The 20,886-nt window shown below is 42.2% G+C and overlaps 1 protein-coding gene across 13 annotated transcripts in view; it reads right to left on the bottom strand.

The window, feature by feature from the left end:
* Positions 1-251: 251 nt before the first annotated feature.
* Positions 252-20,886, bottom strand: part of SIPA1L2 (signal induced proliferation associated 1 like 2) — a 233,577-nt gene continuing 212,942 nt past the window's right edge. For 7 of the 13 annotated variants that reach the window (XM_078357316.1, XM_078357317.1, XM_078357320.1 and 4 more), the window contains 4 exons: positions 16,026-16,157; positions 5,616-5,739; positions 4,575-4,656; positions 252-1,524 (listed from right to left, as the gene is read on the bottom strand). In XM_078357316.1, coding sequence (XP_078213442.1) covers positions 1,378-1,524; positions 4,575-4,656; positions 5,616-5,739; positions 16,026-16,157 — 485 coding nt within the window. In that variant the 3' untranslated portion in view covers positions 252-1,377. Of the gene's footprint in view, positions 1,525-4,574; positions 4,657-5,615; positions 5,740-6,291; positions 6,346-16,025; positions 16,158-20,886 lie in introns of all 13 variants that reach the window. The other 6 variants (XM_035281006.3, XM_054248189.2, XM_054248193.2 and 3 more) reach the window with 1 other exon arrangement.

Genomic DNA, 20,886 nt, shown 5'->3' with positions numbered 1-20,886 from the left:
ACCCCACTTCCCACCTATAAAAGATACTGTCGAGATTAAATGAGACGGATGAAAAGTTCAGAGAATAGTGTCTGGCACATAGCAGCTACTAATAACTAGTTACTCTTTCCTGAAATCAGTCTGGAATTCTACACAGAATTAGGCAGCTAAACAGTATTTAATACAAATCAAGGTCCTAAATGACCTGAAATAAATTCACAGTCAGACTTTTCACGTCAGATCATAAAACATCCAGTCACCTGACAACACCATTTCTTATGTGGACTTCTTTTAAACATTTATTAAAAAAGCAAAATGTATGTTCATCTCAAATATAACAGTTAAAAATGGGAAAGCAATACAAACAACGTGTTACTAGCAGCATCAGTTGTTAGAATCTCCTCCCCCTGCTTCTCGGTCTGATGTGTGCAAGCCCGGTTTCTTCTGAGCCTGCAGCTACCTCTAGCCCTCACTGTAGTGCAGGCCAAACCGAATTTTATAAAATTAACAATTTAAGGTTAAATAAGCTTAAATAAGGGTGTTAAATACAAGACACTTCATCAAAGCTTCTGTACAAAGATAAACAAATCTGGCATTGTACCAGTGGTTCCGCTGGCTCACGGCACGCAGGGAGGTTCTAGTGAGTAAGCAGATTCGCTCTCTTTTTTCCAGCAGAACAACTATACAAACGTGAACTAAGAGTTGAAGTGACTACTGACAACTCGGTGAGCCATTTACAAGGCATATGTATCTTTTTTTTTTTTTTTTAATCAGAACACTGTTAATATTCAGGCACCATTTGTTCCTGCAAATAAATAAGTCTCTAAGGTAACTGCATTTGAACTAGTGTTAAACACATCAGTGCTTTTTTTTTAATCCCCCCACAAAGCTTTTCCAACTATTTACTATGCCTCCTTTCTTATTGCTATGGTAATGTGGCTGTGGAAATAAAACTACTGTACATCCAAAAAAATAGAGCACCTTTAACATTAAAGTATATGTCTGATTATTTGTTTTCATGTTTATTTTACAATACTAAAGCCCAAACTATGGTAAATTGCTTTACGTCTCTACCAGGTCACCTGATATATAGGAAATAAAACCAAGCCAGAGCATTGTTTTAGCAGAGTCTAAAAGAAAAAGGTCTCAACTATCGCCAGGGTTTACATTCATCTTCACACCAGGAGTTACATTCATTCATCTTCACATCGGCGCTGCTCTCTGCTGTGGTTACCGAGAAAGAGTACAGGCTCCCTATCCTGCTGTGGTGAATGGTGCTACACAGAATGGAACAGCAAAGACATCTACGATTGGCTGAAAGCACACATAAAAACCACGTTTGTGACTTCAAAGGACAAGAGGCATTTCCTAATGGTCCCTTGATGAGGTGCGGACTGGCTAAGATTTCTTGTCGATGGTGTTGAAAAACCATTCTGTGAATTTCCGCAGCTGAGCGGTCGCGGTCTGGGACTCCTCCTGCAGCCTCATGTTGTCCTGTCTCAGGTGCTGCACTTCTGCCTGGAGAACTGCCTTGTCTTGTTTTTCCTGGTCAGAGCAGAAACAAACTGAGTCATGGAGACTGACAGATACAGTCACTCTTCCTAAGCTGGGCTATGAGAATCTTTTATTCTAATTTTTACTCATTTACTTTTTGAGGGGAGAAAGGGTGACTCTGTTCAGCAAGAGGACTTGCCTGATCATGCTGTTGACAAAGGGATGGGAATGAACAACTCCACACACCCTGTTCTTTCATCCCACTCTGCTCCCAAGGGGTGCTAAGATGGAAGGGGTTAATGATAGTTTATATTACCCTCCATCCAAAAATGGGAGACTACAGTGAGGTTAAAGGTAATACCCTTTGACAAATGCACAGAGCTTACTAATTAAAAACCTGTATCAGCATAGCTGTTACATATGTTTATAATAAAACATGCACTTAGGTCTTTCATTCCATCTTAAACTTCCCTGTTAATACTATATTTCCATAATGACCCTTAAAGTCTGCCATTAAAAACTATGTAAAAATAATCAAGATTTTCAGAAGAATCACATCTGGAGTTTCCAACATAGAGCAGTAAAAAACATACAGCACCAGTTTCAGGCCCCACCTGCTGAAAAGGATGCCTTCCCCCAAATGGATGGAGGGGTTTCATCGTCAGATTGTAACAATCAGTACTTTTGTAATGGAATCTAACTCGACCGCTAATGTTACCAGATGCCATCCGAAGAACTGAGCAGGAGCACTGAGTGAGGTGAGCGGACGCCCCCACCCTTGGTGGCATGTCCGCTCCTGCCCTCAAGACTTTCTCGTTTCCCGATCCCTTCTGAGGCCCTCCCCAATACCACCTGCCTGGCCACTGACCTGAAAGACCCTGGTCCCCAGAGGAGGCCCGAATCAGAGCTGGCGACTCACTTCGCTGTAAGGAGCACCTGCAGTCCACTCTGTATACTGACTCTCCCTGACACTCCTCACCACGACTCTCATTCCCAAGAGAGTCTGAGTCCCACAGCTCAGAGTATCCCTGCTGCAACTTAGCTGCCCACCTCTCCGCAACCCTGCAAACCTTTTATTGTGACCCATGGAACCTGGATTCTGCCATGAAGGCCTTGTGCATGCTCAGTCTCTCCTCCTGAAATCCCTTCATCTCCATGCTCTAAGTGAATCCTGGCTCCTTTCTGAGGACATTGTCCTCAGCAGCTCACTACAGGGGTCAGGCAGGCAGACAGCGCATCCTCATTGTTCAGGCCAGATCACTGCTCCTTCCTACAATTCCAGCTCCTCTGGAAGATGTGCCATTATGTCATGAGACCTGCTACCCCATGGGCTACAATTATCTACTGTATCCGCAGTTGCAAACATTATTAATGGAAGATTCTAGAACCTGATTTGCTCTTTTCTCCACGCCCCACCCACCCCATCATGTGTGCTGATGATTTCGAATCCACTGAGATGTTTCATCTGACACTCTGGCCATTCAGCCTCTCCGTCGCTTTCCTTCAGTGACCTCCAAATCCGGCCCTCCTCAACCCACTATCATGCCCACATCCTTCCATGCTATTGCCAATGACTGCACATCTTTCTAAAAGTTTCAAGTTCCTACTTCTTAGTCACCACCTCCTACTTTTAAAAATAAATTCTCCAGTATCTACTCTTCCAGTAATGATAGAACCCATCCATATTATCAATCTTACTCTTATTTTTACTGCCCATCAACACCCCCGTCCCCAGCCATTCCCCAGCAGTGACATTATTTCTCTTCAACTGGCTTGGACTCTAGGTCCTTGGATTTACTCACGCCCTGTATACATCCCAGGGTCCTCCTCTCTCTCTCTCCTCCTGATTTCCTGTCTAAACCTTAATATTGGCTAAATTGAAATCTCCAACGATTCTACACTTGCGCTTGAGACAGAGTGACCAGCCACCCCAGCTTGCATGGGACTTTGCTGGTTTTAGTATGGAAAGTTCCATATCCTGGAAAATTTATCCATCCTGGGCAACCTGGGACAGCTAGTCACCCAAGCTGGGGAAAAAGCACACAACCAGGAAAAGAGAAATCGCTTTAACTTATGCTCCAAATTCAAACGTGCTTAGCTTTGTTTGGCAAAGTCTCCTAAATATACCTGGATGGTTTACACGCTGCGGTATACCTGTATCCTCTATCCACAAAGCTCTTATACTCCTTCCCACTACCCACTCTCAGCTCATAACTAGAAAAAAAAGAAACAATCAGAGAAATTTGCCAACATCTCTGTCTGGACTATATGTATGTGAATGAACATGTGCATATATGAACACATGTGCACGCACACATACTCTGCTCCACTCTGGTAACTGTGTGTGAACTGTCCCTATTCCTATCTAAGGCCAGCTCCCTCCTTGTGACAAGATCAGAACTCCACCCACTTGCTCTTCACCCTCATCATGATTTCCCTCCCAACTGAATCCTTTCCTCAGCTTCTCACCAGCTACAATTTCTTCCTTCTTCAAAAGCCAAACCAAACCATCACAACAAAAACCTTCCTGTGATGCCCTCTTGCTCGATACTGCCCCCCATTCTGTTTCCCTGGACAGCCAAGTGGCTCTCTAGAACAGGGCTGATGGAACAGAGCTCAGCAGGTATCTGCGGGGTACAGGAGTTAATTTCTTTTGAGGACGGACTGTGCGTAGGTTGATGTGTAGAGCAGAAGTTCTGAGTACTGTGAAGCTGTCTCAGGCAGAGGACAGGACTCGGACAGACCAGGCTTTCTGGCAACAATGGACTCCTCTGAGGTACTTATACAGAGTTGGTGCAATTGATAACTCACTGAATTAAAAACTGCGGGCCCGCTATGCTTCTACTTCACAGTGAAGATTGGCCACACCATAGGCTCATCCTCATTTACCCATAACCATCAAGGTCCCTGCACCCCGCAAAAGAAACTACATCAGCTGCAGGTCCGCAGACGGATAAGACTTCAGGAGCATCTGTTTCTATTTATCAATGGTTTGTGTAGGGCAGTTTTCTTTCCTGAGTCTCTTCAATTTATCTGTAGTAGTTATAAACGGTTGATTTTGTAAGAGAAAGAGTTCTGAGTATGCTCGCCCAACAGATTACCTTACGAAGGTCGGTCTGGAGTTGTCGAAGAATTAATTCCAGCTGATTAACTTTACCCGTCAGTGTTGATGGGGAACGCTCCCTAGCAAATAAGGGTAGAATTAGAACTCAAGAGAGTCAATTCAGCATTTTTGTTAGTCAAGTTTTCACTCAAAAAAATTATTTCATGAGCTTAGAGCCCAGCAAGCAGATATATTATATTATGTCAGATTGGGAAAGTGTCCACATTGCTGCTCTAGTGGAAAGCCCATTTTGGGACTTTACCAATTTAAAGAGATTCAGAATCTCTATAGATATAAAGGTTGGTAGGAAAACAAAAGATACATTATTTAAATTCGTTTAGCCAATTGAGACAACAAGGTGGACCCTAATGAAGTCCTGGGAACCAAATAATCAGTTTCCCCAATTTCCCTTTCCCAGTGATGACAATATGATGAAGCTCGTTACCAATGTGAACACGACTTCTATATTCAGTTTATACAGAAGTTAGAATTAAGAATGGATGACACAGGTAAAGAACACATATTTTATGGGAATGAACATGTCATAAATTTAGAGAAAAGAGTGAGGCATTCCCAACATATTTCAATGGAGGGCATGGGGCCGGATCAAGGATGAAGTTCTGGGAGGAGCCATGCCCTGGGCTGGTCAGCATGTGCAGCTTGGCAGGTGGAAGGCCAACCAGCAACTTATCCCTGCCTGGTGCTGCTGCAGTAATTTGGCAGCAGACGCTGACCTTGAGGCCCCTTCTTGCCCTCTCTGACAGTAAGGCCATTCACCATGGGCACAGGGTCACAAGTCTTGGCAGGCAGGGTGTGCCCACGGAGCACAGTGATTATGCAGCCAAGCGTGGTCTCCAACAGCAGGGCAGGGAGCCAAGTCAGTCCAACCAGTCCTTTCTTTGGATTCTTCAGGATTGGGAAAGGGCATTGTGGAATATGGTCGTCTGCCCGGCTCAAGGTTAGCCAGTTAGCCAAATCTTTGCTAATCATGCCTGGAACAGTAGGGGTCGGGGGGGGGGGTCCACAGGGGCTCACATACCCAGTTGTGTCCATGAACTCTTTGCCACTGCCTGGATCTACACACAAGGGCAGTTCTTGGGCCCCTTCCAGGTCCTGCCCATGCTGCATATCTGTCAGGGTGCAGAAGGATGCCACCCTCTGGTCTGGGGAGGGGAGAAACACATAGAGAAAGAAGGGTTAGTAATCACTGCAAGGCAATGTTTCTTTGTGGGAATGCAGTAGCTACATAAAATCTTTCCCCCACTTCAAATCAGTTACTGCTTGTTTTGGAACAAAATGAAGAAAAACAAATTCAGGCAAGCTGCTGACAAGGAGAAAGCATGGAGATTGGCTGTCCTCCTCCTGGGCTGTATGGCCTATGCACATCATCACAGCCATGGGGACAATTAGCAGACACGGGATTTGCTAAAGCCAATTTGCTTTCTTCTTTTCACATCCCAAGGAATGCCAAAGCTGCTGGCTATGGATGAAATAATAGTTGGATAATGACTCAACTGACAGAACCAAGGAGAGGGACTTCTCTCTCAAGTTCTCCCCAAACCCGAAGGTTCTTGAGACAGAACAGCCAGGGCACATGTCCCGCTGTGCACCCCCAACCCTCAGAGCGGGAATAACCATGCAGACGTGCAGACACATGAAATATACAGAAAAGGTCACAGGATATCAGGAGCCAACGAGCAGCCCCAGGCAATCACCTAGATAGGACGTGTGGTGACAGAGCAGCCCCAGTTCTTCATCTGAGTCAAGACCTGAAATAAGATTTAGAATTTTCCTATGAACAGAAGTATCTCTCTGTACTTGAGAATCTCTGGGGCCCACACAAGGCTTACAAAATGTGGTTATGTGAAGTACAGGGCGTGGGTGTGTTTGATGGACCAGTGGAAACCCCTGAGAGCAGTATCACGTAACGCCAATGTGATGAGATAACACATTGCATGTTTGTTTTTACTGTCAGCTGGAAGCAGGGCCGTAGTGTACAACAAAGACACATGGTATGCCACATACACATGGATCCGACCATGAGCATACACCACCATTGTGGGCTTACTTAAATGACTCGCTCCACAAATGCAGAGAGAGGTGGTGAGAGAGACTAGCTAAGTAATCTCACTAGAAGCTCTTAAAGGAAGATCTGAGGGGCACAGTGTTTACAGCAGTTGTACCAATGATCAGTATGACTACAGTGCCTTATCTTAGCACAAGGACACTTCTATTTTTGGCACTAGGAACTTAACATTCAATGTTTTAAGAGGTAGGAAGGAAAGGGAATAGAATAGCCGTAAGAATGGGTGCCAGACTGGCCTGGCTCTGGGGGCTGAGCGCTGACCAAGAACAGTAATCCAGAAATGCTGAATGGCATGCAGAAGAATACTCTGTTTTGGAACCACATGGAAGTGAGAGCCAAGCAATCTATTCAATGATCACTCCCCCTACCCAATTCCCTGGAGTCTCTCTGGTTTCTGAGGACATGTATGTATCTACAGTAGGAACTGAGATACATAGCAGGTATATCAGTGCTATGGCAGTCCTTTTCCTATGAACTGATTAATGCTGGAGAGACTGCACTTGGGTCTGTGTCAGGGGTGCTCCGTTCTTAATTTACCCCACTCTGCCTCCCTCTGGCTGCTGGACGAGCTCCTAATGAGACTACCTGGGCTTGTTTGCTTTATGGCAGGTCATACACTTCCAGTTAATTAAAAAGGATGGTGACACTGAAGCTGCCAGGATGCATGAAGGAAAGCCAAGGCTGTAGGCTGTGGCCATGGTGCTGGAGGCACCATCAGTGCCCTGACAGAGGCCTGGGCCCTCCTGAGTGCACCCAGCTACTGAGCACACTGACAGTTCTCCATCCACGTGACCCCCTTTGCTAACACACCTGCCCTAGGCAGGCAGACGTCTTTCAACTAACCTTTCTGTAAAGCTCCATACATTAAACCTTTTGTAAGATGATAAACATTCTGTAACCATATATTCCTGAGAGAGAGAATCATGTTACCAATTTGGTACTGCATAGTAGGCTTTTTGCCTAAAGTAATTTGCAATTTAATTAAGATCAACAGCATAATTGGGGCCCTGCCAACTTCTACATATGATGTGATGTGCACAGCAGAGCTGGGGGCAGAATCCTGGCTGGGCTTGAGCTGCTCTAGGGGATGGGCGGGAGGCCTGGGCTGCAGTGGTGCCCAACATAACCAACCCTCTGTTCTGTAAGGGCCCAGAATATGGGAACACATCACAATTGAAAAAATCATTAGGAGATATATTTTTATTCCATGGTGACTTTACTGACCAGAAAATAAATGAATGGAAAATAAAACGAATAAAGAATTTGTCTAACTGTGTAAGACTTTCATTGGCTCACCCTCATTTTATGCAAGCCAATAATAATTCAGTTACCTTTCTATCTTTCTTAATATGTTTGGGTCTGATGGTCAAGTCTAAATACACGGATGAACATGCCTCAGCTTCCTTCATCTGTTTTTACCTTAATTGATAAAATACCCACATATTTAACAGAAATCAGAATTTGCTACCAGCAGTCATTCAGACATTCCCTGGGGAGAAACAAGGTCTTACTGGTTAGGAGGCAAGAAGCTAAAAGTAGAGTTTTGCTAGCAATGTAATTTCACAAACAGGATTTCACTTTGGATTTGAAAAGCTTGGGCGGCTGAAATACAAACAGAATGCTGCTACTTGATTAAGTATAGACGCTAACCTACTTTATAAAATAGCTAATCTTAGAGACAGTTTCCAGTGGAAGCTTTATGCCCCTACAGCTTATTTCTGTGATGATAAATATTTAGTAATCAAGTGATCACTGAGATAGAACCAAATGGCACAAACAAAACCATCAGAAAAGACAGGCACAAGAGCAGGAACTTCATGTGCAGTCGGTACAGAGCCAATCACCCACATTCCATGTGTGTAGACTCTTCCGTTTTCTTTCCTGTTCTTTCCAGTGCAAGCAGATCTGGCTAAGGTGGAACACTGGGTATGGCTGACACACAAAACAATCCATCCTTTAAAATAATCTTTTAAAAAACCTTCTTATTTTTAGTACATTTAGCACTAAACAAGATGAAGAGTCAACAGGCTATTCCATATCCTAGAGCTGAGATGGCAAAACAGATGACCGCAAGTCACTCCCATGACCCTGACTAGGGTGCCTACAGCACCTATAACATAAGGCCAAGGCTGGATCGGCGGGGTGAATGGTCTGATCAACGTGTCATGTCTGTTGAGGGTGAGGAATAGAACAATAGTACCTGCCCCAGATACATTCCAAATGGGACATTCAAGTACCAGGCTAGATTAAACCTACTTCCACAATGCTGTTCTAATATGTCTTCGTTAGAAATGCAAACTAAAGACAAAGCAGGGCTTTGTAGCTACATGTAGAAAATTAAAAGTTTTGATTCTGACACCTATGCTTATTGCATTGCAGAAAACAGACTTACCTGGCCACTAGGAAAGGGGGGGAAAAAAAGGCTGTAATGTACTATTTTCCACCTAAAATTCTCTGCTTTAGGCTTTCGGAAGCTTACCCATGCATGTAGAAAGATAATGGTCTAGTATCTGCATATGAGTAATTAACAAGAAAAAGTCCTAAAATTATTCTTTAAGAAACAACGATTGCTTTGGCCTGAAATAATTTTAACATACTTTTGAGATAAGTTAAATGGATTTACTATTCCAAATTTGACTTTGTATTTTTCATCCATGTAGTAGCCACTTTTCTTTCCATTTTTTTCACTAATTACGTTACCATTAACTCACATTTTGTTTATACTTGTATACACACACACACACACACATTTTCTCTCTCTCATACACACAGTGGTCAAATATCGATAATTATAACAACTTTATCAACTTTAAGCTGAAGCTTCATAACAGAAAAAGTTCTCATCATAAAAAGTGAGGCTTATTACGCCCTGTTTAAGAAACCAAGGGCCTACAGAACACACCAAATTAAAGATACAGACTTAGAATTTTTGGAAAATATGCTTTGTGGAACATTTCATTGCCACAGTGGTGCCTGGCATGTGAATTGCTGACTCTGCATGTGTCTTTCACATTCATATTTGTGCAGGAGCACATACACACACATGCGCCCAAACAGCTATAGGAAGATGGTGATCTCCACCACCAACGGGGAAAGCATGGAAACCTAGGAGGGCAGGCCTTCGTGGGGCAGGGACATGGAATCCAGAGTCTAAGATCATTAGTTGGTCATTTTACCTTTGAAGACTATGTTCACTGAAAACAACATTATCCATTCAACAAATGCTAAAAACACAGCAGCTGCCTCTTTCTGATATTCTGATGAATGAGAGCTACTCGAAATCCTAGAGCTTTTGAAGAGACTACACTTCCCTTCCCCAGCTTAAGTTTGACCCATAGCCAGGTTTTCTAGTTGGGTTTGTTCCCATTACCATGTTTAAGGGGGGATGAAAGTCATTATATACATCATCAGGTAACCCCAAATTTGACATGATTCTACATAACAAAGGGTATGATAAGCACTGCAGGGTGGCAAAACTGATCTTATTGAACTAGATAGACCGTCAATTTTACTTAGGAATTCTGACATGTAAAAAGGATACATCTTGCCCCCCACCAAACAGAAGAACCACATATGTTAAAACAAAGTCTAAAATGTGACTCAGTCAGCTTTTTGAACTTGACCTTCCCAGCATGGGGAAGGCACAGGGAATCCAACTTATTTTTTGCCTTCTTAGACTATGAAGGACATTTTTTTTTTTTTTAATAGCTGTTTGGGTAGAGATGTGTTACTTGATCACTTATTAAAATACAATTTTAATAATGCATAATATTTTCTATTGGAAGCTTTTTAATTCTTTTTAATAATTTTTTGTCAGCAAATTCTCAGGAATTAGATTTCTGGTCAAAAGGTGGGTACAGTTTTCTGGCACTAGTAACATATTAACATATTGCCTGAACAAAAAGATGGATCACTTTATAATCTTTATAATGATACCAGCTGTGACTGTTTTTCATAGCTTCCCAGAGCTACTGTATCATTTTTCATATTCAAAAAGGGTAAGCTGGTAGCTCATTATTCTTTAAATTTACATGTGTGGTTGAACAATTTTCACCTTCTTATTTATTGTGCATTTGTCTTTTATGAAATTTGTATTCACATGCCTTGACCATTTGTTTACTGTGGGTTTGGTGGTTTTCTTTGCTGGGTAAGTTCCTTTATGTGTTTTAGGTATCCTGGTTTTACCTATCTCATTCTTTAGAAATCTTTTCTTAACATCCAATATTTTCTCTTTTATTTTAACATTCTCTTTCAGGTTCATAAAAGATCTAAATATTTAAATACCTTTATCTGACCATATTATGTTTTGTATGTTCTCTCACTCCATAATTAAAGCATAATCTTACTTCCAAAACGGTAATCTTACTTTTAGTTTTTCTAAAATTGACTTTTAAAATACCTAAATCCAAATGGAATACTTAGGATCCTATGTAACTCTTAAATATATTCAGATTTCTGTCTGAGCTCTTAATTTTTCTTCAAAAATTCTTAACCTTATTTTTGAATTACGCTGTTTAAATTATTATTAAGTTATAATAGAACTTTTGGTTGAATATCGTTTACCTATTTTCCAAATGGTGGCAAATTTAGTTCTTTAACTATTTTTCTTTAAACTGCATGAACTCTACAAGCTAATTCAGGAAAAACCGTCACCTTTACTATGAAGCTTTCTATCCATTTCTAGTCTTACATATTAAGACTTTTTTTTTTTTGCCTCAATCTCGCTCTCGTTCTTTTTTTTTTGAAGACTTTTAGATATTAAAGTGTTCCTTGGAATTCTCTCATAATTCTGATGATGGTTTATTTCTCAAAGTTAATTCAATCTTACTGATGTATCTAAGGTGTCTTATGACTATTACAGTGAAGAGCTGTCTGCAAAGACAGCTGCCAACAACTCTTCCCTCCCTGTATGCCACCCCTGCCATCAAGAGGTAGATTCTATCTCCCACCCCTGGAATACTGGCCTTGTGAACTGCTTTGACCTAAATAGAAGGTGGTAAATATAATGTTCTGGGACATCCAAAACCAGGCCTTAAGACATCACAGAGCTTCTGCTTTTGCTCTTCTAATTCCTTAAGTCCCATATGAATAAACACAACTACTCTGCTGAAGGCAGGGGTCTCACTAGGCCTCAGCCATTCCAGACACAGACAGGTGAGTGAAGTCTCCTTAATGCTCCAGATCCAGTTGAGCTCCTGCTGCACACAGCTGCTTGAGTGACCGCGGCTAGGAACATATGGAGCAGAAGAACCACCCAGCTGAGCCCAGTCAACCCAGAGAATCATGAGAAATAATAAACTATTGTTTTTAGCCATAAATTTTGGGGGTGGTTTGTTATACAGCAGTAGATACTAAAAAATTTAACACTTCAAAATGATGCTTATAAAAATAAATTTCAAAATAACCTAATTACCTAGTTTATAATCTCTATTTAAACTTCATTTTGATTTTTCATATTTTCTATGTATAAAATCCTAAGTAAAATTTTTTTTATCTCCAACATTGATTACCCTTTTCTTTGCATTCCTTGTTTAAATGTCATGGATTCCAGTATAAAAATTAAAGGGCATGGTCTCAAAAAGTACACTTACTTAGTTTCTGGACATAAGCAATCTGCTTGTAAACATTTTTCTATTAAGTACTATGTAACCATTTAGAATAAAGTGGATATTAGCCTTTAGGGACATCTCTCAAATCTTAATTTTTAGAAAAAATAGGTTCTAATTCTATTAGATATACCTTTTGGGGCAAATTGATACAGCTTTTAATTACTTCACCTACTATAACTTTTTAATAAAAGTTTTTCTTTTATTAAACTAAACTCTTGCCAGTAACAATAATCTTTTCAATTTACTACTGAATTTCATCTAAGCTTTCTCATACTAATATTAAAGAGTGATACTGTCTTATAATCATCTTTCATGTGTATCAGGAAAGAATCCTATCATGCAAGAAGGCTACTTTTGAATTTATACACACACACAGACCAGACACACACACACACACACACACACACACGGGCATCATTACTCTTGGAAACTCTGAAAATGATTAACTGTAAACTTGGTAGTTTCAAGTCATATTTGCTGTTTGGGGATATTCTTGGGTGACTTTTTCAATGCCTTCCACACTTCGGCCTTTGACTGTTTCTTGTGCTCCCTGCCATGTTTTCTTGTAAGAAATAATCTAAGTACCTTATCCACCAAATGTACTCCTATATAGCTGCTTGACATTCCTTAGTAATTAAAAAAATCTCTATGTCTCTTTTTTTAAATGTCACCCAGAGAACAGACTAATTAGAAAATATACAGGACTGAGATCCACGGGGGCCAGAAGCTGGGGGTTAGGATTGTGTACTTGTTTTTTGTGCAGAAGGAAACAGCCAAGTAGGCTGACAAGATGTGCATAACACTAAGTGATCAAGTGCATCATCTTATATCATTAAAGACAGAAAAGTAATTTTCTAGGTAAATACAGAGCCCAACAACTGGATCGGCTAAGGTGGGCGGGTTGTGTGTCTGAGTGCACTAAGGAGTGTGTTCTGAGCTTGCATCTCTAGGCTGTCCTTTGACAGGTTTCCTTCAGCCTCTACAGCTTATTACTAATACTGTACATTTACATATTTAGATTTACAGGAAACCAAGTTCTTGAGTAAGGACGGGGTCTTGCCTTGACCAGATTTTATGGTTCAGGCTGGCCTGGTTTGCATTACGGTGGGGAGTGCAAGACCCCAAATGATCACGAGGTCTTCATAATCCAAGCCAAGGAGAGGTAATAACATTCCTATCCTAGAGGTAATAACAAGTCACTGCAGTTGGTCTGGGGCTGAGGAGTAAGGCAGAACGCACTGTCCTCTTCAGGGAGACAGCACAGTTCTATAGTTCATTTCAGTCCCACTGTCTTTCTCTCATGTTAATTTAACCTCCTTTCTAATTTGGTTCATTTGTACTTTTTATATTTTGGATCAAATCTGCTATTGGTTTATCAATATTTAAAGAAAAACAGGTTGTTAGTTTTATTTATAAATTGCAGTGAAATTTCATTTGCCAGTTTTTTTTTTTTTTTTACAACTTATTTCATTGCTTTTCTTTCCTTGCATGTTTTTATTTCATAGTTTGTGTGGATTCTTTCTGAAGTACAGTTAAATTAGTTAATTTTCCCTTTTTCACTGAAATAAATGTTTCAGAAATACATTTTTCTTTAAGAACTACACTCTCTCTGGGTGTAGTCCAGACTTAGGTAGCAACTTTTCCATAATCCTAAAAAAAATTGCTCTTGTCATATTCATTAATTCTTCCCAGAAGAATTATTCTTAGAGTAACATTTAGAACTTTCTAAATGGTCAGTTTTTTGTGTGTCTTGCTTCTGTTTTTCTTACTTAATTCTATTACCACTGACTTATGATCAGCCATGTGGTCTGGAAACACGCCTCCCTTTTGGAGGCAGCGTGCTGAGTCCTTGTGCACCGAATGCCTGGCTCTCACCCACAACCATACCATTTATTATGGTCCTTGCACTAACAGAGTTTAAACATACTTAAGTAGTCATGATTTGACAGCTTAATTTGGTGCCTCTGCTCTCTTCTTAAGTGATACAGTAAAATCTAAATTCTTAAACTCATATCCAAAGTCAACTTTAGCCCTTAAATGAAGGTGAACATATCATATGCTGAAACGTGTAGCATAAATGAGGTAGATCAATGTGGGAGAAACAAGTCTGCCAGGGATCAATTACACTATTGGATTTTATAGGGATCATGGGATCTCAATTCAACAGGCAGGTAAATTCCATTTTCCAAGCCTGTTTTTAGATGTACTGACTGAAGTATGGGCACAGCATTATTCCAGAGCAGTCTAAGGCAACAGCCATTTTCAACTGCCTTTGTTAGTTTCTAACAATGATATAAACAAGCACAGGGACGTTTTGGATCATCTTTTCTTTATAATGTTTACTCCAGCTCAGAAATGGCCTTGAGAACAGGTATAGAAAGATAAATTCACGAGCAGGGCAACTGGGTTATCTACCTGAAGACATTTCTCTTTAAAGTGCTAAGGAGATTGATCACACTCGTCACCACCACGCAACTCACAAGACAGTGGAACAGGTCACTGGGATGCTACCCGAGGCAATACTGATATGAGAGAATCTGATTAGCCAAAGGGGGTACACATTCTCAACTGAATTTTCATGACATGCCACCCCATGGAGTAGCATCAAAAAGTAAACACGGCATTAACTCCTTCCACATTATCTTATCTATCAATGCTAAAGGTCAGATTACCAAAGTTGTCTGCTTTGGCAAATAGAATACTATGTTATTTTCTGTTTAATTTAGGCATTCATGTATCTGAGGGCACTAGCTAGGGAGAATTTCCACATCAGACTTTCTCCCCTCTGGGCCAACTACCACCTATCCTCTTACTTCAACTTAGAAATAATTTGCTGACAACAAAACCACAGAACTAGAGGTTTAGGACGAGATGATGCCGTCTTTACAGGTTCTTTGGTTCTTCATTTCATAGATGAGAAGATGAAGACCAAATTAATTCGACATATGTCCCAAAGAATTACTATTTAACATTCACCGAGTTAAACAGCTCAGGAACGCGAACAGGCAAAGAGTCACAAAAGTCACGATGCCAAGGGCCACAGGTTTACGTGGGATTGCCATGAGGTCCAGAGGATGCAGGTGAAGCAAGCACCTTCCTTGTTTTGTCTACCCTCCTCTGCGAGCTGGACGAAGGTGTCCCTAAAGGGGTAGCCTCAACATTCTAATATTCACGACACCAAAAATGACAGAAGACGGTGTGGTGGCTGGATAGCCCCTGGAGGCTGGCTGGCCCGCCTACCCTCACCAACCCACATTTTAAGAGGAAGAAGCCGAGGCCCTGACAGGTGGCGACACTTGCATGGGTCAAGCCAATCACACTGGAGTCTGTGTTTACACCAAGTGACCAGACTCCTCAGCCTGTGCTTGTCCTGCTAAGCCCAGCAGCTCCCGCCTCCTAAATGTCTCCCTGACATCATACCCTGTGAGGAAAGACTCAGGTGCTCCCGATACAATCACCTCTATTTTTCAGATAGGAAAACAGAAGTCCCACCCAGTTGATGCCTGAACTAGAATTCAGGTTTTGGGATTTCTTGCCTAGTGCTCCTTTTATTAAATGACATGGTCTCCCTTAGGAAATGTCCCTAGTCATAGCCCAAGCCTGCCCCTGCTTGTTTTCATCATCCAACAGGGCAAGGCATTCAAAACTCTGACCAGATGATGCAAGACAGACATGTTCCCCTAAGATGCCACATAGGCCCTGCAGGAACGCACTCTGGGGTAAGGGGTGAGGCCAGTGGCTGGTGAGTCTTTACCTTCAAATGCTCGTGCAGCATCCACAAGGTGGGTCCAATCTAACCCTGTGGCTGTGTCCGGGAGGGGCATCAGGCCAGGATCTGCGCACTTGGACTTATCTGATAAGGACCCATCGGAGAACCAGAACTCATCTAAACAGAAATAAAACCAGAGAGTCAGTCAGTCAGGCACAGCCTGGGCACCACTGCCCCTCCGAGTCAGTCAGTAAGAACATGGGCACCACTGCCCCCTCCAAGTCAGTCAGTAAGAACATGGACACCACTGCCCCCCTCCAAGTCAGTCAGTCAGTCAGTCAGTCAGTCAGTCAGTCAGTCAGTCGAGCACAGGCAATTCTGTCCCCTCCCAGAGTCTGTCATTCAGCACAGGAACCACCATCCCCTCAAAGTGGCCAAGGAAATGCTTCCTGGTCTTAATGGAAAAAGAAAACATGAAGCTGCAGTTGCCCAAAAGGCAAATAGCAGGAAAAACGGAGGTCTGTAAAAAGCAGCTGAGTCTGCACGAGTGAGAGGTCAGCCAGCATGTAAGGGCCAGGACCGCAGGGAGATCAGAATCAAGCCTTTGTACACGATTATAATTTCACGGTTTTTCTTCCGGGAGTACTCAAAAGTACATCTTTCTTTTGAGTGCATCCAGGTCTGAGTATTGAAGGATAAATTCTGATTTCCTTCAGGGGAGACTTTACTCTTTTTAAAAGTGTTGCAGTGTTTACGTTGCTGTAAGAAGTATTGGAGCAATCTCTATCCTGATTTTAAAAGCTTGTGAGGAACACATCTAAGCTGAGCACCACAAACTTGCAATGCTTCAAACGCCAATTATAAAAACGTAGTAATACTTTGTTTTAATAGATGAAGTTGAGGATGCTATTTTATACATGAAGCACAAACACAGCGGTTGGACTACTTTTCTGACTTAGTAAGATAGTTTTATCAATGGCTAAACCAGAAACCTCTCATCCACCCTGTATTCGAAGTTGGGTAGTTTTCCTTTGGCTATGAATGGACTTTCTCCCTCTCTTTTTCTACTTAAACTCTCATCAAGGTACTTTAAGCGTTTATGTCATTAATAACACTAGTTGTTAAGAACTTATTATGCATCTGAGGACAAGTTCTAAAAAGGCTTCCACTGGACCTTCTTTAACGTGCCTTTTCTGAGCCTGCCCAGAATTCTGCATGCAGCTGCATGTGAACACAGCTGACTAATTAGACCAATCAAAATAATGACCACCTGGCTGTCTGAGCCTGCAATTATGTCAAGTAAGGGGCATAATTAACCAAATGCACCTGTAATTTTTATTCCCACATCCTTTTAGGTAGCTGTGAAATGCTGGCATCTGGACTAAGACAGATAGGTTAGTAAATTTGGCCTTGAAGGAGATCAACAGACTTTTGAGACACTCGACAAATGCAGCTCTTAGAGGATCTCTAACAGTTACAGCTACACCAATTTTCCATGCTACCTACCACCTTTAGAAGTTGGGGTAATATTCCACCTAATTGTTCCCTGCCTCTATTTTGAAGGGAACCTAGTAATGGATGTATTGTCCACATTGTTTCCACAACCCCCTTCTCTATGTGCTCTTCTTTGAAACAACACTGGTTTTTCCTTGTTCTGTGTGTGATATGCTTGTCCTTGCCAAGAGGTTAACCAGCAGAGGCAGGAAGCAGCAAACAGGAGTGGGAGGTGGGAAGGAGGGCACCCAGCACTCACTGTTTCCCAGAAGCATCCTTGTCCCTGCTGAGCAAAGGCTGGGCTGACCTGGCTGTCAGGTCCGTCTCAGTGGCTTAGGATCCAACCCTCAAGCAGAAAGGCAAAGAGGCCCAGGGATCTTCCTTTACTTAAAAAACCACTTTCTTCTCTCTCTCCAACTCATATGCTGCTTGCTCAAGGCAAGTTTTCTGCACTGAGTGTAAAGAAATTATATTTGGAGGCAGCAATTCCTTTTGTCACTGATTTCCACATGGCTGAGCTCTTCGGGAAACGGTGCAAGAGCAGCATAGCTCTGTGAGGGCTGCGGACGTCAGGTAGGCTGGAATCTGGGCCCACTGCAGCCCTGTCCTCACTCCTTCCCTCATGAGAGGGGAAGCATCAGGGAGCAGAATGGAATTTTATTCAGATATATGAACATTTATACAGAAAGTACATTTTGTTAATCATGTTTTACTAAGAAATGACAACTTGTGAATATTCTTTGTGTTTATAAAGAAACAATCCTTCATTCCAGCTTCTGGCATTCTTGAAGGCTAAAATCAAACCTAACTCACATTCTAAGTGCTATCTACATTTTTCCCCTAAGACCAATACACAACAAGATCCTTACTTGGCGATAAACAGGAGACGGGAAAAGAGGAAAATAACACAGTAGACAAGAGGGGCAAAACGGAATGAGAACAGATGGGACGGTGGCCAGTCCCCGGATTCACAAGCTGGGATGTGAATGTCCCTTACTTCCCCCTCCCCTTGTTCCTACTGCAACCGTGTGCTCAAAGAGCCATCTTTCCCAAATACTCAATAGAGTGGTATCCTGACAGTCTTGGGTTAAATAATTAAAGCTCTGACAATTCCCAAGCACCTCTAAAGTTCCTGATATGTGGCCATTCATAATTGTGCCAAGGCACAAACCTGAATCTTGGTGTCCCAGAGTACAGGAGTGAGTGGACCCAGCTGCCCACAGAGCAGCCCGGCCAACCAGTTCTCAGGGTCTCTGCCTGCTGCCCCCTACGCAATGCACGCAGAGACCACACAGTAAGTGGCATTGATGGCTTTGGAATCTGAGATGGTCTCAGGGTGTACATTTCACAACCAAAAACAAGCCCGGGCAACCACTCACTACTTTTAATCTGTATAGCTGATGAAGCAGGGAGAAAAAGCAAAGGACATTTGCTGGTGACATTTTTTCTTTATTACAAAATACTGTCCCCTCTTCTCCAGTGGTGAATGGGACTTCTGTCTGCCACTGCAGAACTGGCAGAGAAGGTTAGCACAGATTAGACGTCTCCTTTTCTCTAGAGTTTATCTGGAGCACTGTCCACTCAGCAGTCTACCCACAATGCATTTGATAAGTGACTATTGCCTGCCATGTGATGGCGCTATAACCGTGAGTGAGAGGCGAGGCGCTGCTCTCATAAAGCTTAACATCGAAGACAAGACAATGAAGGAATAAACAAGAAAATACAAGGAGTCATTAAGTCTTTTGCAGAAAACAAAACAGGGTGAGGTGACTGGGAAGCTTGGTGGCATGTTTGGCGAGGCCTGTCCAAGGAGGGGACACTTGGCTGGGACCCAAATGACAAGTTTCTTAATGAAGAGCATAGTTTAGGAATAAAAACTGTGAAAAGATGTGAATTTAAACCTAAAATCCGTCATTTTTCAATAAGCAGGAAGAGCCTTATGTCAATGGCAGTCTTATTAGACGAAGAAAGACATCTATATATCTCCATGAATAATCAACATAAAAACATATACAGTTTCTTTTCCATTGAAAATTACTACTCTTGTTTTGTTTTTGTTTCTTCAAGACTCTGACTTGGTTTGGATGTTGTCCCCTCTAAATCTCATGCTGAAACCTAATTCCCAGTGTTGAAGGTAGGGCCTGGTGGAAGGTATTGGAGTCATGGGGACCCCTCATGGCCTGGTGCTATCATTGTGATGGTGAGTGAGTTCTCATGAGATCTGGTTAGATGCGACATCTTGCCTTTGACTCCTCCTTGCTCCTCTCTTGCTCTGTGACACCCCTGCTCCCCACTCTACCTTCCACCATGACTGCAGATTCCTGAGGCCCTTACCAGAAGCTGAGGCCAGCACTATGCTTCCTCAACAGCCTGAAGAACCAAAAGCCAATTAAATCTCTTTTTAAATAAATTCCCCTGCCCCCGGTATTTCTTTACAGCAATGCACGAACAGCCTAACACAGATTCTAAATTAGCCAAAATTATCTGCAGTACCTTTATCACTACCACCAACACCCAATGATGTTTACTGAGCATCTTCTATAGTCTAGGTCCTACATCAGAACCTAGGGACAGAATAACTAGCAAGACACAAGTTCTATCCTCAAATAGCCCTGTCAACAAACAGAAGAATACTGCTGGTGTTGGTCTGAGAGGGGTTCGGATTAAGATACGCACAGTACTGGCTGGGCATGGTGGCTCTTGCCTGTAATCCCAGCACTTTAAGAGGCCAAGACAGGTGGATCACCTAAGGTCAGGAGTTAAAGACCAGTCTGGCTAACATGGTAGAACTCCGTTTCTACTAAAAGTACAAAAAATCAGCCCAGCGTGGAGGCATGCACCTATAATCCCAGCTATTTGGGAGGCCGAAGCAGAAGAATCGCTTGAACCCAGGAGGCAGAGGTTGCAATGAGCCGAGACAGCGCCACTGCACTCCAGCCTGGGCAACAAGAGTGAAATTCCATCTCAAATAAATAAATAAATAAATAAATAAATAAATAAATAAATAAACTCCATCTCAAACAAACAAATTAATAATTTTTTAAAAGATATGCATGGTACAGACCCAGAGGAGCAAGAGCAACTGATCACCTGTGCTTTGTGATGCCACAGTGGCTGGAACTGTAGTCTCCTCAGTTGTGCAGTTTTATAGGAAAGGCACCACTTGCCTCAGGTATCAAAGCCTGTATATTAAATCCAGCTCTCCCAAGCCCCAGGAGCCCACACAGCTCTTCTGGCCAATTAAGACAAGACAGTGACCTCTTCAGTTGGGCAGCTGGCTTGCTTCCCAGGTTCCAGCCCAGGAAAGTAGGTGACACAAATGTGGGGCATATTTGCAGGCTCCCCACACAGTGCACAGTGGCCTCCTGGTATAGAAAGTTTCTCATAGTTTTTCTGACTGGAAACGTGATCC

Source organism: Callithrix jacchus, chromosome 19, assembly GCF_049354715.1.
Source record: "Callithrix jacchus isolate 240 chromosome 19, calJac240_pri, whole genome shotgun sequence".
Lineage (NCBI taxonomy): Eukaryota > Metazoa > Chordata > Mammalia > Primates > Cebidae > Callithrix > Callithrix jacchus.
This window is presented reverse-complemented; position numbering and strand designations above follow the sequence as displayed.